This window comes from Merops nubicus, unplaced genomic scaffold (assembly GCF_000691845.1).
Source record: "Merops nubicus isolate BGI_N331 unplaced genomic scaffold, ASM69184v1 scaffold18166, whole genome shotgun sequence".
NCBI classification, from domain to species: Eukaryota; Metazoa; Chordata; class Aves; order Coraciiformes; family Meropidae; genus Merops; species Merops nubicus.
The window spans coordinates 4559-23869 of NW_008615798.1; the positions used below are offsets into that span (position 1 = coordinate 4559).

Below are 19311 nucleotides of genomic sequence, written 5' to 3' on the forward strand. Positions count from 1 at the left end.
CTGAGCCCTCAGCCCTCTACAGAGCACTGACGCTGCTGGTCCCCAACCAGGGGCAGCCCTGGGCATGTCCTTGTCAGGGGAGCCTTCTCCCCCTTGACACGGAGCCTAGAGCTGGGCTCAGGGGCACTCCTGGCTTAGGAAGAGGCAGCAGCCAGAAGCAAGGATGCATCAGGGTTTTTACTGCTGGAAGAGGGACAGCACTGGGTAAAGGGACGCTGCTGCCTCCAGGGAGAAAGACCTTGGAGTCAAGATCTTCAAACAGCAACATAACGGAGAGAAAGAGAACCTCTTGCTTCGTCCCCAAAGGCTATGGTTTCGCAAAGCTGATCGCTAGGCCTCTGTGGTGTCTGTCCTTATGTCCCTCAAGCACGGCTCACGTCTGCCCACGTGCTGCTTGCTGGCACATTTTCTGTGCTGTGGCTCGGCTGTGCTCTCACGGGGCTGGGAGACAGGAGGTTCTCCACTGCTCCTACTGACAAACACAGCAGGGACCTTAGAAAAAAGTTCCAGGTCTCGTACCACACGTCTGTCTTGCTGGCAGCTTTTCCTTTTTACCTTGTGCCCAGAATACAGATTCTTCTTCTTGTCACCTCTGGGACTGTCTGTGGGCAAGGGAGAGGGTTGAGAGTTGCTCGAGTTATTCTGAGGAGGCCCATGAAGGGCCATGCTCCCAAGGCGAGTCTGAGCCACAGGAATCTCATCGATGGACTCAGCGGACTCTGAGTGACAGTCAGCTGGGGGTCCTGCTGCCTGGATGAGACTGGTGCTGCTGGGGAGGCCAGCAGCTCTCAGAGGGAAAGCTGGTGCTAAGAGGTGAAGGCTGTGGGAAGATGAGGTGGCAGCAGCTGTGGCTGGAAACTCTACAGATGGAAACAAAGGGAGAAGAAAGCTGAAAGAGGTTTTTCTTCCTCAGTACCAGCAAGACATCAGCAAGACCAGGAACTCTGCTACGGCTGACCCACTAAAGAAAATCACACTTCTATTGACACAACATTAGATTTGAAGAAGTCTGATCACTCCAGAGCATCCCCATGCCCTCAGAAGCACTCACTTTCCCTTCTTAGGCAAGTTAACTTTCTGCCCGTGCTGGGTTTCCGTCACACTTCGTTTCTGTGTGCCAGCAGCCAGAAAACCAGCCCAGAAGCAGAGGAGCTGCCTGCTGCACTCTCACCTGAGTGGGGGCCTGGAGAAGAGGGCCAAGGTCTGCTGCATGTCCTAGATCTGCTCCCTGTTGCAGAGGAAGAAGATTTATGCATCTTCTTTCTTCTTTTTTTCTGTCGCTGTGAAAGCAAGTGGCCCAAGAGAAGGGCAGTCACTTCATCAGCCCAAAGTTAACGAGACAGAAAGCTTTTTATTTGCCACCTCTTTAGTTCTTCCCATTTTCAGTAACGAGCATTAGGTATGACCCAAGACCAAGAACATTTTACAGTTTAAGGCTGAGATACTCTACAGCAATGACAGAGAACAGGCATTTAATGAACACATACTGGATGTGCACACAGTGATTTCCTGTGTGTAGGTACCTCTGAGCTGTCGTGGACAGCTGGTGTACAAATGCATTTGTAGAGCCAAAAGAGAAGATGGGCCTAAAAGTCACATAGCACAGGACATGTCAAGAGAGACAGCTCTTGTATGGTTGAAAAGGACTTTTTCTTATCATCTAGATGGCAAGACTTTGATTAATAAGCTCAACGGAAAGGTAGAGAGCACCACCCCCTGCCACTGGAGCATCCGAATGGAGGCAGATGAATATCTAGAGTGCAGAAAACTTGACTTTGGACCACTAGAGCGTGGTGCAGACGTGGACCTTGGTGACCCGTCAGCAGCAGAGGCAGCGGTGTGACCATGATGTGAGTCTCCCACTTACCTGAGAAGGGAGGGCAGCGTGGAGGGCTGGGAGGCCAGGGGAGGAGCTCTGCTCGGGGGCAGTGGCATCACTGCGGGCGTAGAGCTCTGGAAAGCTGAAACACAGAGCAGATGACCAGGATGATTCCCTCAGCTGTGGCTTAACTCTGGTCCCTGCTTTGCTGCACGTCCCAGCAGCGTGACTTCTCCTGCCCAATCCTGCAAAACCTGAAGGGTCTCCTCTCCCTTCCCCAGGGACACGGGTTAACAGGCAAGGATTAATTAAGAGACAAGGATGTCTTCCCGTGAGTGCTTGCCTGTGTTATCAGCTTTGCTGCAGGGACTGATCTCTCATGAGCTCAGTATAGGAATTACAGGACAAATCAGGAAGCTTTGAAGTAATTTTAGTATAAAACAGCCTAACCAGGGTATTCTAGGAAATATTCTCCCAGAGGAGGGGAGGCAAGTACTCCTGGAGGTCCTTACCCTCCCGAAACTCAAAGATTTCACCATGCTTTGTTCAAATGTTGGTGCTTCCCATCCTCTCAAGCCTTGGGGTCTGTCAGTGACTTTGGTGACAATCTCCCACTCCACATATACACTGTCGGGAGACTCCCAGCTACCACTTCACTCACCCTTTTCCTGAAGACATTGTTGAGAATTCCTCTACTTGAATACCAGGCTCTGTGTAGCCAGGGTTACCTGGAAAAAAGTCTGCTTCCTGGGAAAAAAAACCAATAAGAATTTAACATTTTCGGACCAACGTGTACATGGAATGGAGAAGGATTTTCACTACAGAGATGTCTGCTTCCTCTGGACATTTTCTCTCCCCACAACTACCACAGCTGAACCTCAGCAAGAGTCTGCTGCTTAAGAAGATGGAAAACCACAACTGATACAATTAGAAGCCCCTGATTCAATCATTTAGTCCAGCCAGTATTTCATGTGACTCAAATTCAAATCTGAGCACACTTACAGAGACCAGATGAATCATTTCTTGGGAGCACATTCAAAACATCATTTAAAGCCTCCTTCAGTTACATAGTTCAATCACAGGAGCAAAGCAGTGAATGCAAAAAACCTGCCTTTTAAATTCAAAATGGGGGCGAGGAAAATGAAAGCACACAACATACAAGGAAAATATCAAGTATTTTCTTTTTCTTCTCTGAATCCTGTATGGCCAATAACTGCTGGGGTTTAAAAGTGATATATTCCTCACTTGCCTCAGGTCTAGAGAATCCAAAGTCATGCCATCCTGGACTTTAACACTTTCCTAAATATATAAGAAGACTCAACGAATAAGCTTCCTAAATCCAAGTGGAAATCACAGGAAAGGGCTCCAGCTCTCCCTCCAACGGTCACTGTTGAGCTGGTCAGAGTACCAAGGGACGCAGCGTGTGAAGCTCTGTTGTAAAAAAGGAGAAGCCACACTCAAGAGAACCTTGATGCTGCTTTTCAGCTGCTCTTAAACTTGAATAACTTTATTATTAACCCTAATAAATTTTTATGGTTGCACTCTATGATCTTAAAGGTCTTTTCCAACCTAAAGGATTCTACGATTGTATAATTAGTAAGACAACTTTCTCTTAAACATTTTAGTGTACAGTGACTATAAAGACATAAAAACATAGTATCACAGAATCGTTGAGGTTGGAAAAAGACCTTTAAGGTCATCAAGCCCAACTGTTAACCTGTCACTGCCAAGTCCACTACATTTTAAGGAAACTTTTAGGTGGTAAGGACAGAGAAATTCAAATGCAAAAGGCTTCCAAAAAAGCTTAAACAAATTCATAAAGACCTGAACAGCCTGATCAGCAGCCTTGAGAAAATGAAGTCAAAGCTGGATGTCCCACAAGTGGGTTCATGAGAGACTCAGAGCCTCTGCACTTCAACAAGATCATGAACAATGGACAAAAGAGCAGAAGAACAGCGAGGAGAAGTCTAGTGATGATGCTCCCTTGGGTAGGGCAATAAAAATGAAAGGCAGCCACGAAGAGTTGCAGGAGATCCTTGCAATATTGAATGATGGGGTGATAAAATGGCAGAGGAAAATCAATATTGGTGGGTGCAAAGTGATGCATGTGGGAAAAGCAGCATGAGCTTTACATACAAAGCAACCGTCTCTGAACCAGAGAAGAATTCATGGGGCTGCACATTCAGTGCCAGCCAAGAAATCACTTCAGATGATGGGAATGAAAAGGCAAAAAGAAAGGGAAAATGGCTGCCTTTTTGGCACAGCATGGAAAGAAGCTGTAGCACTGGCTGCCACAGGATCCTGCAGGTGCTAAATGTTACATGGACTCAAGAAGAAATGAGAAAAGTTTGTGTGAGAAACCAACAAATCCAGAACTGTTTGAAGCTCTGTCCTCCAGGAGCCCCTAGCACATATTGCCAAGAGCTGGGAGAGGGTACTGGGCACTATGACTCCTCCCCCACTGTTTCCCAACATCCCCAGCTGGGCAGTGTCAGAACCAGTGGACTGGTCTGATCAACTTCAGCCAGCTTTCTTCACCGCCAGAAGAGATACTTCCGAAGTCACTAGTTGCTTTTGAACAGCTTGGGAATGATGTCTGCAGTCTTGGTACTCATCTGATTGCTAGATAAGAGAGTTGCCAAGCTGGAAAGACTTGAGATTTGATGCCTTTTGTAACACGCTGAGTTCAGTTTGCCATGTAAAGGGGAAAAAAAAAAAAAAAGAGGTGGAGAGGAATTTGCAGCTGTTTTATAGGTGGTAGAATCCTACAATCACTAAGCTTGGAAAAGACATTTAAGATCATCAAGTCCAACCATCAACCCAATATTACCAGGACCACTAAACCACGTCCTCTACTGCCATGTGCACAAGTGTTTTGAACCCCTCCAGGGATGGGGACTCCAGCACCTCCCTGGGCAGCCTGGGCCAAGGCTTCACCACTCTTCCAGGTAAGAAATTCTTCCTAATATCCAGTTGAAACCTCCCCTGGCACAACTTCAGCCCATTGCCTCTTGTCCTGTTGCTGGTTATGTGGTAGAAGAGACCAACCCCCACCTCACTCCAGCCTCCTTTCAAGGAGTTGTCAAGAGCCAGAAGGTCTCCCCTGAGCCTCCACTTCTTCAGACTAAACACCCCCAGGTCCCTCAGCCACTCCTCACAAGCCATGTTCCCCAGAGCCCTCACCAGCTTCACTGCCCTTTTCTGGACCAGCCCCTCAGGGTCTTTCTTATCCTGTGGTGCCCAAACCTGACCCCAGTGCTCAAGCTGTGGCCTCCCCAGTGCCCAGTCCAGGGGCACCATCACTTCCCTACTGCTGCTGGCCACATCAGTGCTGGTCCAAGCCAGGATGCTGTGGTGGCCTTCTTGGCCACCTGGGCACACACTGGCTCATCTCCAGTCAGCTGTCCACCAACCCCTCCCAGGTCCTTTTCCACTGGACACTTTCCAGCCACTCATCACCAAGCCTGGAGCATTGCAGGGGGCGGCTGTGACCCACCTGCAGAACCCAGCGCCTGGCCTCGTTAAACCTCATACAGCTGACCTCAACCCACCAATAATTTGATAGTAACATCAAATTTGAAGCCATCACAAACATTAGAACTTTCTGATTTGAGAATTATGCTCTTTGGGGCTATTCCAGGCTGAGATTATCCAAATGCAGGATTAATAATCTGCAGAAATCGAGCACATGTATTTCCAATAGGATGTGTAATTCAAGTCACATCAATGCTGATCATCAAGTGAACACCAAATGTACATAAATGTTTCTTCCAGTCTCCTTGGGGACCACATGCTTTGTGTTTACATTCAAGCCTCCTGCACCTGAGTCACAGCTGAGGGCAAGCAGACACAATCTGGTGTGTCTGAAAGAGCAGGGGTGAGGAGATGCAGGGCTTTGCAGGGGCAGGCAGGCCTGGAAGGAGGTGCAGCAGGAGACATCCTCCTAATGCTGTGCAGTATCACTGAAGAACAGTCACGTGTCTTCAGCATATGGACAGGACAGCAGCACTGGCCTTTCAAAGGAGATTAATAGATGATACATCTTGAGAATATAATGAACAACTACCCAAGCAGGAGATAAAAGCGCTTTTTAAAATCCATTTTAGCCTTCTATAAATTATGTACAACCAAAGCAGCCACATAAAACCAAGGAAATCATTAGAGCTGACTAGCAGAAGCAACTGGAAAAAGATTGGATGAGTAGAAAACACCATATTCATCCTGTGTGACAGGATCTACCACCACAGCGCAGGGTCCAGGCTCCCTCTGCTCCCACATCCCAGTGTCCTTCAGCTGCAGCAGCAACACAAAGCCACCCTCTGCAACTGGGGCTGGGATTCAGCTCCTGCTCCTGCTGACAACAGGCTGCTCAGCTGACAGACCGCCCCACCACACTGCAAGTCCTGGTCAGCTCAGACCTCCTCTAGAGGTGGAATGATCAAATAACAGACTGGTTTGGGTGGGAAGAGACCTTTCAAGGCCATCCAGGCCAACCCCCCTGCAGGGAGCAGGGACATCCCCAACTAGAGCAGGTTGCTCAGAGCCCCGGCCAACCTCACCTGGAATGGTTCCAGGGATGGGGCATCCACCACCTCTCTGGGCAACCTGGGCCAGGGGCTCACCACCCTCCCTGTACAAAATTGTTCCTTATATCTAGTCCAGATCATGTCTCTTGTAGTTTAAAACCATCGCCCACTGTCCTGTGCCAACAGGCCCTGCAAAAAGTCTGTCCCTACCTTTCTGACAGGCCCCTTCAGATACTGACAGGCCCCCAGAAGGTCTCCCCATCTGGAGCCTTCTCCTCTGCAGCTGCCCCAGCCCAACTCTCTCCTGCTGGGCTCCCAGCAGAGGGGTTCCCCCCTCGGGTCATTGCTGGGGCTCCTCTGGCCCTGCTCCAGCAGGTCCCTGTCTCTGCTGTGCTGAGGACTCCAGAGCTGCCCCAGCACTGCAGGGGGGTCTCCCCAGACCAGCTCCTGGCCAGCTCTGCACCCCCAGCACCCCCAGGTCCTTCTCCCCATGGTTGCTCTCCAGTCCTTCACCCCCAGCCTGTGCTGACACTGGGGTTCACCCCAACCCAGGGGCAGGACCTTGCACTTGCCCTGGCTGAACCCAAACAGGATCACGCAGGCCCACTTCTCCAGCTTGTCCAGGTGCCTCTGGATGGATCCTGCCCCTCAGGTGTGTCAACCCCACCACTTAGCTTGGTGTCACCTGCAAACCTGCTGATTGTGCCTCGATCCCACTGTCTCTGTCATTGATGAAGATACTGAACAGCACTGGTCCCAGTATGGACCCCTGAGGGATATCATATGTTTCCAGTCTCCATCTGGACAATGAGCCATTGACCACTACCCTCTGGATGCCACATCACAGCCAACTCCTTATCCTCCAAACAGTCCACCCACCAAACCTATACCTCTCCACTTCAGAGAGAAGGATGTTGTGGGGGGACCATGTCAAAGGCCACAGACAGCCCCGCTGGTCCAGACAGACCAGCTGTGTCCACCTCAAGTTTCATGGTTACAACTTCAGGACGAATTCAGCTCCCTTGCCCACTGCAGCTGCTCCCACCACCCGCTCCAGCGACAGGCAGTGCCATGAAGCGTTGCCTTGTCAGAGCTGGTCAGGAAAAAGTGGTTCTTGTTCCAGGAAAACTGAGTCTGTTGCAAGTGTTGGGGCTGAGAGTGAAGACGAGATTCATTTGAACCAGGCATTGGAAGAGAGAAGCAATACTGCAAATGTGAGATCAGCTGAATAAAATCCACATTTATCACTTAAAACCAAATCTCACCAACCTGAATCAGTATCTAAAGCAAGTTCAAAGCTTTATGAATGTGAAAAAAATCACACCCCAGCTGGCCTTACTATGAAAGCAACTATGCATTAAAACATAACTAAAACACCAAATGTTTTTGGTTTAGTTTGTATTTCCTCAGACTGCTATGCAACCACTTATAGAAAAAACCTGTTATTTGCAGGGGCTATTTTGGGTACAGTGGCAGAGGTAAAGGCAAAGCAGTAGGACATATACAGCATCTTTTGTGACATCTGAGCCACCTGAGTGTGTAAAATTAGAGCTTTTACTTTGTGCATGCTCTTAGAGGGATTTCACAGACACAGAAGAATCCTTTAACCTGAACAAGAATCCTTTAACCTGAACACAGCTGAAGACTCAGCCACAGGCAAACATGGAAAACTGAAGCCAAAACCAACACCCGAGTTTGAATAAGGCTCAAACCCAAGGATTAAAGGGGAAATCTGGGTCTCCTCTTGCTCCCTAAAATGAATGGCCGGTTAACACAAAAGCGGGAAGAGGATGATTTCCATTTTATGCTCACAGCATCTTGGATCAATTACAAAGGATTTCTGTGTTCAAGCTAAAGAAGGCTGCAGTCAACACACCTTACAAAAGGCAAGTCACTTGGTGGACTCCTACTCCAATCTGTTTGTTTGTGTTTATCTCTGGTTGCTATGTAAGAAACAAGGAAAATCTGGTGGGTTAACATCTTTCTTAACAAAGTTACTGGGCATCATCCAGCCTGTCTTGTTCCCCAGGGTACTGACTGCAGCCCTGAAGCACACAGCTCCTTCTCACCCTGCTTCTTCCAGGCTTGCTGCTTTGAACTATTCACCCGTCTTCTTGATAAGCACCAGCACAGACAGGAGAACATCACTGAATGGCTACATCCCAAACGTGCACCCACACAGAGCTCACCCCTGCTCAGCTATAGTTACAGCATCAATCAAAATTCAGTAACTAGGAAGTGATTAGAGCTAATGCTTTATTATTGTTTTAATTTTCATGGTAAGCAACGCTTCTATGAGACAAAGTGCCAAATATTTTTGTTGCTATGGAAACCTCTGTTTAAAGTGAAAGTTCAACTTTTCCAAGCCAACAAAAAAATATCTGAAAAGCTGGGGGTCTCCATATTATACAGAAGAGGAATTAGCTCACTCACCCCTTCGCTTTCATAGGAAAAAAAATAAGAATGAGCCCATGGATATCCCAGCATCTCTATTATCTATCTCCAAGATTAATTAAATCTTGGATTTAATTAATTTCTTATTAAATATAAAACTGGTGGTGCAATAGGTAACTTACTTGCATAAATCTAGAGTTACATGGGATGGCAGAATAATTTAGACTACGAAGAATTCCTGGAAGTTTCTTGTCCAACCCCCTGTGAAAACCAGTACAGAATTCATCCAGTCAAATTTTGAGCAACGCCAGAGATAAAGCAAAATAAATGACACTGGAGCTTTCAATTCATAGTGGAATATATACACCACTGTGGAGCATAAGAGCATCAAAGAGCTTGTAGAATTTGTACCATGGTCACCACAAGTGCCCTCGTCACTGTGTAGACTCAATTCAAAGAAAAGCAGCTATCTGGGTCATTTCTGAACACGACTGGTGTCCTCTGCCCTTTCCAGGTGATGAAACTGGTATAATGAGCTGCTTGATGCTTAGTCCCAGTTTCTTCAGCCCTAGAGCCTGTCTCCCTGTCAGCTGTGACCTGTGACACTGCCCACAGCAGCCACCCAGATGTGCACTGCCACCCAAACAGATCATAGAATCATTTTGGTTGGAAAAGACCTCTGAGATCATTGAGTCCAACCATTAACCTAACACTGTCAAGACCACCACTAAACCATGTCCCTCAACACCACACCTACCTGACTTTTAAACCCCTCTAGGAATGGAGACTCCACCTCTTGCCTGAGTCAAGACTTGACAACCCTTGTGTGTAAAACATTTTTCCTCATGTCCAACCTAAACCTCCCCTGGGGCAACTTGAGGCCGCTTCTTCTTGTCCTATCCCTTGTTCCTTGAGAGAAGAGCCCGACCCCCACCTGGCTCCAGCCTCCTGTCAGGGAGCTGTGCAGAGCCAGAAGGTCTCCTCTGAGCCTCCTTTGCTCCAGGCTCAGCACCCCCAGGTCCCTCAGCTGCTCTTCACCATATGTGGGCTCTAGACCCTCCCCTTCGTTGCCCTTCTCTGGCCATGCTCCAGCCCCCAAGGTCCTTTGGGGAGTGAGGGGCCCAAAACTGACCCCAGGATTTGACAATCCCTGCCCTGGTCCTGCTGGCCATACCAGTGCTGGTCCAAGCCAGGATGCTGGTGGCCTTCTTGGCCACCTGGGCACACACTGGCTCATCTCCAGTCAGCTGTCCACCAACCCCTCCCAGGTCCTTTTCCACTGGACACTTTCCAGCCACTCATCCCCAAGCCTGGAGCATTGCAGGGGGTGGTTGTGACCCACCTGCAGAACCCAGCGCCTGGCCTTCATCCCAGTGAACCTCATCCCAGTGGCCTCAGTTCTTTGATCCAGTCTGGCCAGGTCATTCTGAAGAGCTTTCTACCCACAAACTTGTCCACACTCCCGTCCAGCTTCATATAATCCACAAACTTTCTGAGGGTGCCCTGGATCCCCTTGACCAGCTCATTGATAAAGAGATGAAACAGAACAGGCCCCAGTACTGAGCCCTGGGGACAGCACTTGTGAGGAGTGTCCTGTCCGGTCCAGTGCCAGGACCCTTCCTGCTCCATCATGCTGACACAGGCACTTTTGTGCCTGCTTGCTGAACCAAACGGGAGGGAGCTGGGCCAGCTAAACACGAGCTCAGCTATTATTTTTAAAGTTTATTCTTGCCCAGCTGAGTTCCCCCGCCCTGTTCACTGCGTGACTGCAACAAACAGCTGTGCTGGCAGAAGAGACAGTGCAGGGCCCAAAACAAGCGGTGGATGAAGAGTATGGGTGGGATGAATTCCTTTGAAAGCAGGACTTGATTATTCACTGAAGTGCTCATCAAACGACAGGCTTTACACTCTCACATCCAACTCAGCTCCACCAAAGAACCTCTGAAGCCTTATCTTTAGCAACTGCCTCTAAAATCTGGAGCTTGCAAAAGAGAAACAAACTTGATGCCATGGACAAGCGAGGCTGGTTTGGAGAAATGGACTGGAAGTACCTGACTGGGTCTTGCTTGTGAGGGACAAGATTCCAGTTGCCTGTCTGCCTCTTTCACCTCTTGGTGGGGACGCTGCTGCAGGATGTACTCATATGTAGTCAGTTTGTTCCACACTGGGAGGAAAGAGAGAGAGCTGTCAGTGCAGGGAAGGCTGCTCCCCAACCACACCTACCCAAACAGTCTGGATAACTACACAATCAAATAGTAACTATAAACACAGAAAGAGTGATACTTGAAGCCAAAAGAACCTTTGCACTGTGCATCTTACTATATCCTTTATTATTATCATTGTCACAACACTTTCTCATAGTCTCACTATTCTTCTAAAGCTTCAGATACATGGTGGTAATTTCCTATACTGCAAGAATTTGTTCAGCTTCTTTCAGAGCAAATCCATTCTTCACACCCGAGAAGGGTAAGATCTGTACCCTGCAGAGAGCTCAGTGTGTAGTCAGAAGGTGTGTGAAGATAGATGGAGAAAAGAAATTCAGCAGGTTAGTGTATCCCATGGGGGAGATTGAGACACTGAAAGTCTGTAAGGTGGACTTTAAGTCCAGTGTGGCCAGATTGAGGGAGGGGATCCTGCCCCTCTGCCCTGCTCTGGGGAGACCCCCCTGCAGTGCTGGGGCAGCTCTGGAGTCCTCAGCACAGCAGAGACAGGGACCTGCTGGAGCAGGGCCAGAGGAGCCCCAGCAATGACCCGAGGGGGGAACCCCTCTGCTGGGAGCCCAGCAGGAGAGAGTTGGGCTTGGGCAGCTGCAGAGGAGAAGGCTCCAGCTGGGGAGACCTTCTGGGGGCCTGTCAGTATCTGAAGGGTCCTGTCAGAAAGCTGGGGAAGGACTGTTTATAAGGGTGTGTGGCGATAGGATGAGGGGCAGTGGTTTTAAACTAGAGGAGTGGACATTTAGATTAGACATTAGGAGGAAGTTCTTCACTATGAAGGTGGTGAGCCCCTGTCCCAGGCTGCCCAGAGAGGTGGTTGATACCTCATCCCTGGAGGCATTCAAGGTCAGGCTTGACAGGACTCTGAGCAACCTGCTCTCATTGCAGATGTCCCTGCTCCCTGGAGGGGAGCTGCACTGGATGGCCTTGAAAGGTCCCTTCCCACCCAAAGCATTCCAGAATTCTATGAAAACAGGGAGCACTAAATGCACCACTTGCCTTGTGCCACATAGATGTGCCCAGAATTTACATGTGCCTGAGTTTATGTGCTCTTAAGGACTCCCACACACAAACACATCTGCTTCCACGAATGACCAAAAGCACAGGACATTTCTGAGCTGCTACATTTCTTCATGAGACCCAAAATGTTACAAGGATCCAAAACTCAAACGACTCTGTTACAGTACATTTTTTTTCAGAGCACAAACCCCAGAAATGGATGGTGAACATAATTAGTGCACAGCCTGGTGTTGAGTTTTCCTTATTACAGAAGCACAGGAATTACAGCAGATGCCTTGGATGTGGGACCTCCAGACTAAAACCCTTCCTCTGCCTGAAGACATTTAAGCCAGTGGAATCTCACCTCTCAAAGCCATGCCCTAAACATGGGAAAACTTCACAGGGAATGGAGAAAGCTTAGGAGAAGCCCCTCCTGTCAAAGCAATGACCTTATGGAGAAATAACAATTCAAGATCCATTTGGCCATGAAAACAGAGCATAAAAATGAGTGTGAGTCTGCAGCCAAGTGATTAGTGAATGCACTTAATGGGGACAGTGCAGGGTGCTGGAAAATGCTCCTAGAACAGTACCTCATCCTTCAGCTGAGGAACAGACTATTGCTTCATAAACAAAGGGGTTTAAAGCATTTTTAAGGTAGAGTTTGTTGGTTTCTGAATTCTGAACAGTGTAACTTTTACAATGTTTTAATAGAGCTATTTAGTTTTCTTACTATTTATTTTCTTACTATAATTATTTTTCTTTAAAAAAGCTTTATGAAGAAATACAAACTGTAGTTATAATTGCTAAACTGTATTTCTATTCCCAAAAGAGGTTAGGAAATTCATTCCAACACTGTCTACCTTAAAGCATTCAGATGAGACTGTTGGCAGGTATGAAATAAAAGGAATTTAAACCAGATATACCTTATGTATCTCTGTAAGTGTGATGCATACTCATATGGAACACACAATTTAGGCTTCCATATGGTGACATCAAGGACTTACACAGCAGAATTCTGCAGAGCTGGAACCAGTTTCTCTAAGGTTTTTAAGATTTTAATGTAATAAAATGTTAACAAAAATTAACTAGAATTCAATTCTGTTTCCACGTAAGTCAAAAAGATTTAAAATTTGGCTAGAAAGAAAAGTTAATTTGTCTCAGAATTTATTCTGGAAGAGGAAAAAAAGTCACCCCAAGGCAACAGCAACAAAAAAATCCCCAAACTCAGCAAAACTAGTAACACAGACACGTTGGACAAATCTTTATCCCAAGGAGGGAGCACCCTCTTGTGGAAGCTGCACACAAAGACAGGATAAATACTGCTCACCACTAAACTGAATCCTTCCTTCTTCACCCAGAAGAACCCTTCCTGGAGCGATCCCAGCTTTGTTAAGCTTTTAGTCTTTCTGCAGTGCTAGACCGACCTTTGAAATCTCCAGGCATCGCCATGAACCCGGCAAAGTCAACTTCCAATTCCACCAAGAAAGCAAAATCACTGAGTGACCCAATTTAAGCCAGGTTCAAGGAGGCTGTAAAAGGAAAACGTGGCCCTCAGGTGTTAAACCCAGCTGAGGAACACTCACCCATCCAACGCTACGCTTGAGCAGTGCAGCTGCTTTGCTTCTGGAGCTGCACTGGTTTCTGCTGACCTAGTTTGTGTTGGCATCTGTGTCGCTGTTTACTGACAACCTAAAAATCCAGCCAAGGGTCCTCTCTGACCGCCGTCCTCATTTCTCTTGCACCACAACCCTTCTTCCCTAGTTTTGGCATCACTGCCCCTGGACATCAGGTCTCCTATTAGAAATTTAGATGAACACCATCCATGTTTCTCGAGGGTAAGGGAGAAGAGGCTCTCTCACACCATGGAAGCCCTGGGGAGCACAGTGAAGAGACCCACGACAGCCCATATGCAGGGCCAGTCTGAGTCTGCTGGTCACTGGTACTGAGCTGGATCAACCAGTTCATCCCAGCTGGCTTCTTTGCTGTTCTCCTGTCTGCTTTCAGTTCCAGGAGAGCACAGCTTAGACACTGGAGTGCAGAGGCCCAACGCAAGCTCCGAATTGCACATGCACTGGTAAGCCAATGCGGTGCTGAGGGAAAAACAGAAGTAAACCCAAATTTTCTACCCTTTCAACGGCAAACTTGCACAACGTGGGTGTCTTTGTGACACAGGTGAACACACAGTGAGTGCAGCATGAGTAGAAGAGGCTAAGAAGAAAACGAAATGGGGATGCAGGTGACAGGAACAAAACACCTACTGAGATAGATGTGAAAGGTCAGGAGGTGGCCCAGCAGGATCACGGTCATTAGGCTCAGAAGAATAAAAATCCCAGCCGTGACCAAAATGGCAGGTGCCTGAGTCTCAACAGGGGCTGCAGGAAGAAACACAAACCAGCGGTCTGTGTGGTTCCTGAGAGCTGTAAAACAACAAGATGGAGGTAAGAAGATTGTCCAGGTATGAAATTAATAAACTTAACAGCTGGAAATTATTGAGCAGAGATACTCTCACAGATACAGAAAACTAGAGGAGTAGGGCATGGAGCTCCTCCTCGTGGGAGAGCCCCCAGAATCCATCTGGGGCATGCTGGCTGGCTCACAGGATGCTCAGCTGAAGCCCTGCTAGTACCTTCAAAGTGCTGGTCGGAGCGAAGCATCCCGGGGTCAATGAAGAACTCCACGAAGATGTAGCAAGCGACAAGGAGCAGAAGCCCAAGGCCCAGAATGGCAGAGAGCACGCTGTTCAGAAAGAGCCTGCCGAGAAGGTGAGAAGTCTGAGCAGCTTCAGTAACATCACACGTCCTTTCCAACACCCCAGCCTCGAATAAAGATGGAGATGTAGACACCTATCCCAATTTTCTTACACTTCTGATAGATACTGGTGATGTAGACACCTATCCCAAATTTCTTACACTTCTTATAGATACTGGTGGACAGTCTTGCTTCTGATTTGTTATTCTGAGGGACTAAACTGTGGCTGTTTAGAGCAACTGTGCTTACAAAACAGTCACCTAGATCTAAGACAAAGAGCTCCCTGCACCAAATATGAAGGTAATGTAACGTGGCACCCAGCAGTAACAACTCCTTGCTTGCCATGTGGTTTTAGTGAAGTAAATTTAGTAAATTGAGAAGCAGTAACCAGTGATAACCTCCTCATTCTTTCTCCTGAAGCTGGCACAGATAAGGGGTGCCTATATGCTGCTCTAACTCCTGCCAACTGAGAAGTGTTGTAGGGAATGGATCTGGATGCAGGTTGTTTCAGACACAGGAAAAGCACCATCACGGTTCTGTTCCCACTCCAGCTCCCAGAAGCATTAAGGACACCCAGCTAACATCCAAGAAGCTTTTACTGACATCAGATACTAAGCTTATTTTCTCTGTTTTAACTTGTAGATCATAGAATCATGGAATCACAGACTGGTTTAGGTTGGAAGGGACCTTAAAGATCATTTATTTCCAACACCCTGCCATGGGCACGGACACCTCCCACTAGAGCAGGTTGAACAAGGCCTTGTCCAACCTGGTCTTGAGAACACACAGTGATGGAGTATCCACAACTACCTTGGGCAACCAGTGTCTCACCACCCTCATGGTCAAGAGTTTATTCCTCATTTCTAATCTAAACCTTCCCTCTTCCAGATTGAACCCATTGCCCTTCGTCTTGTCACTACAAACCCTTGCAAAATGTCCTTCCCCAGCTTTCTTGTAGACCCACTCCAGATACTGGCTACTCAGCTACAAAATTCTAAGCGTAGGAGTTTTGCCCCTGGTGATTTGAATGCCATAGTCACACTTGCATTTTCCACCTAGTTTTCTGATGACTGATTTTATTCAGCCAGGATCTGAAAGAAAAGTGGTTCTGTGTGGCTGAGTACAGCCTGGAGTGAGATGCAGGCGAATGTTGGGAAGAGAAGGGGCGGCATTACTGACGCAGTTTTGTGCTCCTGTCACAATGTCAGGCTCTTACCAGTAATTCCTCTCTCCCACGCAGTTGTTGAGCCATTTGCAGTGGTGATCAAAGCCACACACACACTTGTTGCAAGTTCCACAGTGCTTTGACTTCGCACTCCTGCCAAAGAGAGGGTGGTGTTAGCGTGGTGACACCAGCTCACTACCATGACTTTCCAGTGACACAAATCCAGGGGGATGCTGCCGTAGAGATCCTGGTAATACTGAGAAAGACTTCTACATCAGGGATACTTTAACACCCAAACATATCAGCCACACCAGCCACCACAGAATCATAGACTGGTTTGGGTGGGAAGGGACCTTTCAAGGTCATCCAGACCAACCCCCTGTAGGGAGCAGGGACATCCCCAACTAGAGCAGGTTGCTCAGAGCCCCGGCCAACCTCACCTGGAATGGTTCCAGGGATGGGGCATCCACCACCTCTTGGGGCAGCCTGGGACAGGGGCTCACCACCCTCCCTGTGCAAAATTCTTCCTTATATCTAGTCTAAATCTCCCTCTTCTAGTTTCAAACCATCCCCCTTTGTCTTGTCCCAACAGGCCCTGCTCAAAAGTCTGTCCCCAGCTTTCTAACAGGCCCCTTGAATTCCTGGCAGGCCCCCAGGAGGTCTCCCCAGCTGGAGCCTTCTTCTCTGCAGGCTGCCCAAGCCCAGGTCTCTCCTGCTGGGCTCCCAGCAGAGGGGTTCCCCCCTCAGGTCATTGCTGGGGCTTCTCTGGCCCCACTCTAGCAGGTCCTTGTCTCTGCTATGCATCATTGGACCACAATCCTTAAACACTCCAAAATTTGCCCTTCAATGCATCGTGTGATTTCTAATTCACAGATCACTGATTGCATATTTGAAACCCTCTAGCAGTTCTACAAAACTTGATCTTCACATCTGCCCTCCAAGCATTTCCTGCTGCTGAATCAGCATCTAGCCAGATACCAGCACGCACACAGAAGTTACATGTTGGCAGGTCAAACACCAACATCCAGATCACACCGAACAGCACAGTCCTCTCCACACAGCAAGTGAGCAAGTCAATAAAGCCCAGAAACGCACGGAAACTGGACAGCAGGCACCTACCCAACTCACTGAACTCTGCCACGGGATGAAGTTTAACTGGTGCTCTGCAGTTTCAGGGGCTCCATTTGGATCTCACAGTCTAACGGTGAAGTAGAATGGTGAAGAAGACAGGGGAGTAGAAGGAAAAGAAAAGATACTTACACATCTACATCACAGACATGGCAATGATGGTTTTCAATGACATGTGCATGCTGGCTACGACTGAAGGTGGCCAGAGGCCTTAGATAGTTTTTTTCTCGCACGTTGGCATCCGCCGGATCAACGGAGACTGCAGTAAGATGGACAACTAAATGGTAGACAAAGCACACTCCTGGACACTGAAGGACACAGTTAAGGATCATAGGAGTGATTTCAATAGCCCACATAGATGAGAAATATATTGCTTAGAATTAGCAATCACTATATAAGTGATTGCAGCACATTAATTTGAGCTTTATTCATGGAGATGTCTGCACTGTGACAAATATCCTCTGGAAATAGATGGCTCAATCTACAGAAACAACCCTCCTTACTAGGTACTACTCTGCCTCACAGAGTTTTTAAAATTACCTTTCCTTACCTGAATCTGACCTCACGTGCAGACTGTTGATATAGGTCCACGTTTCTTAGTCCACACAGACTCCTTGGAAAGGAACAGTCAGTTAAGGCTGTGCTCAGAACCCTTCACCACACCAAACTCCACAGAATCACAGAATGGTTTGGGTTGGAAGGGACCTTTCAAGGCCATCCAGCCCAACACCCCTGCAGGGAGCAGAGACACCTGCAACTACAGCAGGTTGAACAAGGCCCTGTCCAACCTAGTCTTCAAGACCTCCAGGGATGGAGCATCCACAGCTTCCCTGGGCAACCTGGGCCAGGGTCATGCCACACTCAGAGTGAAAAATTTCTTCTTAATTCCCAATCTAAATCTCACCTCTTCCAGTTTGAAACCATTAACCCTCATCCTATCGCTACAAGCCTTTGTAAAAAGTCTGTCCCCATCTTTCCTGTAGGCTCCCTGGAAGTCCTGGCAGGCCCCCAGAAGGTCTCCCCAGCTGCAGCCTTCTCCTCTGCAGCTGCCCAAGCCCAACTCTCTCCTGCTGGGCTCCCAGCAGAGGGGTTCCCCCCTCGGGTCATTGCTGGGGCTCCTCTGGCCCCGCTCCAGCAGGTCCCTGTCTCTGCTGTGCTGAGGACTCCAGAGCTGCCCCAGCACTGCAGGGGGGTCTCCCCAGAGAGGGGCAGAGGGGCAGGATCCCCTCCCTGCCCTGCTGCCCACGCTGCTGGGGGTGCAGCCCAGGCTGCTTTGGGGCTTTCTGAGCAGCACTCGCACACTGTTGGCTCATGTTGAGCTTTTCATCAACCAGCACCCCCAGGTCCTTCTCAGGGCTGCTCTCAATCCACACTCCACCCAGCCTGAGGTTGTGCTTGGGATTGCCCCAAATTTCCAAGAAAGTTAAAAAAAAAGTACTTATCACTTTGCTTTCCTTAGTCAGGATCCCACAGAAGAGGCTCACCCCTTTAAAGTAAGCTCCTACACAAGTCACAGCATCTAGGATTTATCACAGTTTCTTGAAACACTACCTCCATGGATTCATACTTCTAAGTCAGAGCAAATATGCTTTAGCAGCACTTTGATCAGACACCTGAAGTAGCTGCGGATACTTGGAAAAAATATACAAATGGGTAAGAATGTCCAAATGCAAAGCAGCAGCACTGCCTGGGGCACCACTGCGCTCCAGAGCTGACTCCTGCAGCTAAATGATCACACGTGCCAAAATGAACCCTCTGGTTTATCTGTCAGACACCCACATGTGCTTGTCACAGGTCATGCTGAGGTCTGTGGAAAACAGAGCAGTGCATAAGGAAAAAAGAGAGGCCTTTGAGAGGTGTAGCTGACTGGAGAGCTGGTGGCTGGTGTACCACAACGGGAAGGGAGCTGCACTGGGCACAGAAGAGATGTTAGTGTTTTATTAATTTGGGATACACAAATATCTTGAATTATAAAATCATAGGATCATTAAGGTTGGGAAAGACCTCTAAGATCAAGTCCAACCATCAACCCAACACTACCAGAACCACTAAATCATGTCCCTAACTGCCATCTCCACAAGTGTTTCGAACCCCTCCAGGGATGGGGACTCCAGCACCTTCCTGGGCAGCCTGGGCCAAGGCCTCACCACTCTGCCAGGAAGCAAATTCTACCTCATATCCAGCTGAAACCTCCCCTGGTGCAACTTCAGCCCATTGCCTCTCATCCTAACCCTGGTTATGTGGTAGAAGAGACCAACACCCACCTCACTCCAACCTCCTTTCAGGGAGTCATCGGGGGCCAGAAGGTCTCCCCTGAGC

The 19311-nt window shown here is 48.3% G+C and overlaps 1 protein-coding gene across 1 annotated transcript; it reads right to left on the reverse strand.

Moving 5' to 3' along the window:
- Positions 1 to 330: 330 nt before the first annotated feature.
- Positions 331 to 17300, reverse strand: LOC103775209 (probable palmitoyltransferase ZDHHC1; the record flags this gene model as incomplete). Its single annotated transcript, XM_008942653.1, has 9 exons — positions 331 to 602; positions 1172 to 1280; positions 1868 to 1961; positions 2481 to 2566; positions 10791 to 10903; positions 14210 to 14368; positions 14578 to 14702; positions 15916 to 16017; positions 17125 to 17300. Coding segments are annotated over 9 exons (1236 nt in total), but the record flags the coding sequence as incomplete, so codon positions are not given.
- Between the last annotated feature and the right edge of the window lie 2011 nt (positions 17301 to 19311).